This window comes from Sminthopsis crassicaudata, chromosome 5 (assembly GCF_048593235.1).
Source record: "Sminthopsis crassicaudata isolate SCR6 chromosome 5, ASM4859323v1, whole genome shotgun sequence".
Classification (NCBI taxonomy): Eukaryota; Metazoa; Chordata; class Mammalia; order Dasyuromorphia; family Dasyuridae; genus Sminthopsis; species Sminthopsis crassicaudata.
Genome location: NC_133621.1, coordinates 223522687 through 223528260, shown reverse-complemented (window position 1 = coordinate 223528260; position 5574 = coordinate 223522687). Strand labels below are relative to the sequence as shown.

General features: G+C 45.6%; 1 protein-coding gene across 1 annotated transcript; it reads right to left on the bottom strand.

Annotated features, from left to right (window-relative positions):
- Positions 1 to 471: 471 nt before the first annotated feature.
- Positions 472 to 2675, bottom strand: GPR84 (G protein-coupled receptor 84). The gene is made up of 2 exons (XM_074270129.1): positions 2576 to 2675; positions 472 to 2102 (listed from the first exon to the last, which is right to left on the bottom strand). The coding sequence occupies exon 2, from the start codon at positions 2069 to 2071 to the stop codon at positions 887 to 889; it is 1185 nt and encodes a 394-aa protein (XP_074126230.1). The 5' UTR covers positions 2072 to 2102; positions 2576 to 2675; the 3' UTR covers positions 472 to 886.
- Positions 2676 to 5574: the final 2899 nt, after the last annotated feature.

Below are 5574 nucleotides of genomic sequence, written 5' to 3'. Positions count from 1 at the left end.
TTTCCCACTTCCCTCTTCCCAGAATGGGAGGCCCTAGCCCCTCTGGAGCCCCTAAGGTTCCTTCCCTATCATCCCAGTCGTTCCTCTTTTACAAGGCAGAACTGTGACTGCAGCTGATGGGGGTGGGGTGAGTGGTGATGTGAAGGCCAGAGCAAGGGCTGAAAGCTTGGCGCTCATTCTGCCTTCTAACCCTGATGTTTCTGCCCTCGATATCTCTACCTAATCATCTCTTGCTCAGTTTCCTAGCCAAAGACATAATTTAGACTTTCTACACCCAAGAGATATATTACTCTAGAGTCGCTCTGAATAGGTTGTGATTGTAGCCAGTGGCACCGGAGCAGGAGACCGATATTTCCAGGACATGTTCATCTATCCAGAGAAGCTGGGGGACCTTAGGAGAAATGGAATTAGAACCGTAAGGTAAAACATTCCAGAAATTTGAACAAAAAAAACCTTGCAACCGTATGCAAATTAGCATGCAAATTAGCTTTAATTAGCCTTGAAATTTTCCAGCTATGAATCCTGGTTGTCTTTCCCTAGCCTTCCTAAGATTATAGTATTTTAAAACTGGAAGAGATCTTAGAGCTTGTTTAGGCCATTATATAAATGAAAGAAAGGTAGAGTAATGTCTCAGGGTCAGGTCTCAAAGTCGGACTTCCTAAATTTCAGTCCAGCTTGAGCCCCCGTCTTGGTTCCTCTTTGTCAGGAGCCCAATGGAAGAGACAAACCCCAAGCCTGTTTATTAATAGTAATGCTGCACAAGGGGAAGCAAGAAAGAGGGGCACAGAAGGGACCCAATATCCACATGTCCAGCTGGTGCCCATGGCCATGATACCCAGTTTGTTGTTCATGAAGGTGGAACCATTTCCTGTGGCTGCGTAAAGTGTTATCGGAGTCTTCGGAAACTCTGGGGTCCCCGCCTCAGGACGGACCCATATGCCTCTCGGAACTGCCGGTTCATGGCTGCATAAAGTACAGGGTTAATGCAGCCATTGAGCCAGGTAAGATTGGCTGCAATCATATGCAGAACTCGTGGAGCCTGAACCCGAGCATCAAATATATTAAGAAGCAGAAAAGGGATATAGCTGAGGGAAAAGAAGAGGAACACCACAAAACACATCCGTGTCACCTTCCCAAATTCCGACGAGCCATCTTGGGCCTTCCTAGTCCCCTTAGCCCGCGGCATGGGGGCAGCCACCCCTTGGCTGCCCTTTTCTACCTTAGACACTTTGTTTTCCTGGCTTCCTAGCTTAGATGAGTCACTCTCCAGAGTCTGGGTGGTGGCAGTACTTCCTGGCTCAGATGATGTCCCCTCACTGGCTACCCCTGATGCCAGACCACTGTCCAACTCTTCATAGTGTCCAGGCAGGGATTCTCCAGTCCCAGCCACGTGCCCGGCTCGGACGCTGGCCTGGCGAAGCTTGTACTGGTCCAGCGCCTGGGCTGCCCGCTTCACTTGTCGGTGAATGAGGCAATAGAAGATGCCAACAGAACTGAGCCCGAGCACAAAGTAGATGCCCATTAGGATGGTAGTATAAGGACGGCCCCGGATTCGGTCAAAGCTACACGTACAGACAACAGGCACCAGGATGTAGACGGGCCAGAGTGGGGCGAAGCTCGCCAGCCCTATGACCCATGTACCTACCAATGCCAGCGCCACCCCTTTGGCTGTGAAGATCCGGGGGAAGAGGGTTGGGTGGGCTATGAGAAGGTATCTGCCAAAGGCAATGAGGCAGAGGGTAAGGATGGACACAGAGTTAGTGGCAAAGAGGAGGAGACCAAAGACCCGGCAAAAAGTCGCCCCGGTACGCCAACGCAGATAGAGGTAGGAGTCCACAGAGAATGGCTGCAGAAGAGCACAGTAGATGAGGTCGGCCAGGGTGAGGTTGGCGATGAGAAGGTTGAAGTGGGTACGGAGCTTGGGCTGGGCACCCAGGATCATCAGGGTAAGCAGGTTGCCAGCAGTGCCCGTGGCTGCCACCACCACACCCCAGCTTACGGCAACATAGCGATAGTTCACTACTGATGGGTGGTAGCAAGAAAAGTTGGAATCCTCAGAGGTGTTCAACATAGCTGAGAAGCCAGAGGGTCAGCCTGGGTACCTACAGAATAGAGACGAGATCAGGAGCTATGGGGGCACAAGCTCTCATCCTGGGTATATCCCCTTTTGCTGCTCAGGGACTTTAGCCATCATTTTATCCAAATTTCACAACTCAAAAATTCCTTCACACCTCTTCCTAGTCCTTTTGATCTTTTTTTTTTCAACCTTCTTAAATTCTCCCAAGATCCTTAAACCTCTCAGTTTTATCCTCAAAGACTTCCCATTTTTTTTTTAATTCCAATGTTTTTTTTTTACTTCCTTCCCTCAAAACTGCATCCAATGGAATGAGAGTCAGGATGCCTTCTGCTTCCCCTGAATCAGAACCTCCAGTGCCTCAACAAGCCCAGGTGTGTCCCTCCTTGGTGAATAAAATCTGGGGAAAAAAAGGGACATGTAGATCTTACCTGGCTGGCTCCCATATCCCAGTATACGTTCCCTTTTACATCTATATAGATAATTGTAAAAATGACTTACCTAGTTTATAAGCAGTTATAGGTGGTTAAAGACAGTGAATGAGGTCTAGTCTCCAGCGTATGACTGATTTTATACTCAGAAAAGTGTCTAGAAACTCCAAAGTTGCCAAATTCTCTGGTCACATCCTCCTTCCTCTTTCCCCCATCTCTGGCCTCTTTCCTCTGTTCCGGTAGAGCTGATGAAGTACTAGCTGGCCTTTCTGTTGAAATCCCCATACCTGCTTTTCTCCAGACCCCTCCAATTTTTGTCTGTTCCCTTCTTATTGCCCCAGGAGATTGCCCATTGCTTTCATCTCTACTTTCTCCCTCTCCCTCAGCCTCATGTAGCAGGACTCCTAAGTTCAATCACATTTTAAAGTAGCAGGAGTGATCTAGTCCAACCTATATCTGTGTGAGAGGCCCCTCTACAGCTCCTTTCCCAACACACGGTCATCCGGCCTTTGCTTGAAGACCACCAGAAAATCAAGCTCACTAAGTCTCTTTCCAACATGAGATGATCATATCTCATCTCATTTTATGTATGAAGAAACAGAGGTTCAGAGTAGTGAATTATTTGAGGTCACATAAATAATAGGTGGCAGAGGGGCAGCTAGTTGGTGTAGTGGGTAGAGCACCAGCCTTGAAGTCAAGAGGACCTGAATTCAAATCTGGCCTCAGACACTTTTAACACTTCCTAGCTGTGTGACCCTGGACAAGTCACTTAACTCCAATCGCCTCAGCCCCCCCCCCAAAAAAAAAAAAGAAAAGAAAAAAAGAATAGGTAGCAGAGTGAAGAGTTAAATTGGATACAATGCCCAGTGGGCATAATGCCAGCTCTGAAGTAAAGAAGACTCATCTTCCTGAAATCTAATCTCAGACATTTACTAGTTGTGTGACCCCAGACAAATCCTTTAACTCTGTTTCCCTTGTCTGTAAAATGAACTGGAGAAGGAAATAGCAAATCACTCCTATTTCTTTGCTAAGAAAACCCCAAACATAGTTAAGACACAATTAAAAATGACTAAACTGATGCCTCCAAATCCCCGTCTTTGTCCATTATTCTGAAATATCATCATAGGTTCCTCTTCTGAGGAAGACTTACACTTTTCTGAGACCAGGAGGCATTTGTGATATTTTTTCCTGATAATCCTTCCTCTTGTCCTTCCAGTAAAATGGTAAACTAAAGCAAGATTCAGGAATTTGGGATTTCTTTCCACAATCAAAAAGTATTCATTATACACCAGTGTAAGCTCTAAGCCAAGTGTACAGAATTGCCTCTACTCCCACTGCCCACACTTGAACCTCACTTGGAAGTGTCCTACCATCTTTCCCCAGCATATTTCCAAACTCTTGCCCTCTATCCCACTGGCATTTCTTCAGCCCTGCCTCTCTTCATCGCCACCTCAAAGCTCTCCAGCTCTTGTCCCTCATTCTTCCCCCAGCTACTTCCTATCTTTCTCCAGGATCTTAGTTCTTATTGTGGAGTTGATCAAGATCATCATTGGACTCTATTTCAATCTATTCTGCTCCCTTCTCTCACCAGCACAGGGAAGTTGCCCTTTTGCTTTCTCTTTCCCCCATTTTTTTTTTCTTTTTATCTAGCTGATCCTATTTCCATTTCCCCAAGACCAAGACATGAGTAAACAAGCATTTGTACGGTTCTGAGCTAAGGCTTTCTGTTTCTGATCTCCCTCATCAGTGTTTTGATCAGGAGTTCTTAATCTATAGTCGGAGTATCCCAAAGCCAGGCCAAGAAACTTATCAAAAGGTTTTAGGGAATGTTTGGTAACTCATTGAAATCAATCTTTTCATTTTACTTATGTGCATATGCATAGTAAATTCTGGAATGCATTCCTTTCATGTTGAAGAGAGAATATGGGGAGATTACTGAAAGCCAAGAAGCAGACAAAGATATTTGGGATCCCTTCCCAGTGGTTCTCAAAGTGCGGTCTTTGGACCCTTTAAGGGAGTCCTAGAGGTTAAAACTATTTTCATAATGATACTAAAGCTATTACAATATTTATCTCTTTTCCAACTACATATCTGTGTGCTTGTCTTCACATATTTCAATCAAAACAACACATTGCAACAGATTGAAAGCAGGAGCAAGTATTAGTAACTAATCCAACTATTTTCTATTAAGCCAGTTATTAAAGACATTTGCAAAATGTAAAAACAATGCCTCTCCTCCCACTAATCTTTTTGTTTGAGAAGTTATTCTTCATATAAATGTTACATCGACATATAACAGGGTTTATTACTGTTAATTTTTAATGACAAACATTTTTGATGATCAGTTTTAATTTCCAGTATTAAAAATACCTATCAATTTAACGCAAAGATAAGCGTTAAGGAGGGTCTCCGTGGATTTTTGAGAGAATAAAAGGGATGCTGAGGCCAAAGGGTTTGAGATTTCCTGGTCTAGATAAAGGGACCTAAGGAGGGCGGTGAGAAGATAGGTCTAAATCCTAGCGTGTTCTCTCCCACAAAATCTCAATGCTTGCAAGTGTATCAATGTAACAATGTAATGTCTGAAAGTGTGTTCATTGTATCAGGTAGAGACGGATGTAGGTGCCTTTGCATCGGGTCTCCCACAACAGGCCCAATCACCCATGCAGCCCCTATTCAGTGTCGGAAGTTGTGAATCTCCGGAGGGATGCTTCAGCTAAAATGGGGACATAACGGTTTTGCTTCATCTCCAAAACCTGGTAGCTGGAGCTCGTCTCTATTTGTGTGTCTCTGACGCCGCCTTGTGGAACCTCTGTGTCTCTTAAAGCAGCCCGGCTAAATTCCTGGATCGCTGAGCTTAAGTACTTGAAATTGTTGGGGGGGGTGGGGAGTAGGGAGAAAGGGGGACGTGCTTCTCACCAGTGCTCCGCTGGAGACAACAAGACCCCCCCTGCCCCTCCCACCTCTGGCTCCCAGAAGCTCACCACCCCCCACTTCCCTAGAGTCTGTGGCCCCTCTGAGAAAGGTACCGGAGGTACTTGGGGGTAAGAGAAGGAAATTTAGAGACTGAGG

What these genes read in the sequence shown, in the direction of transcription:
- GPR84 (XM_074270129.1), bottom strand. Translation starts at nt 2,071, where the DNA reads ATGTTGAACACCTCTGAGGATTCCAACTTTTCTTGCTACCACCCATCA.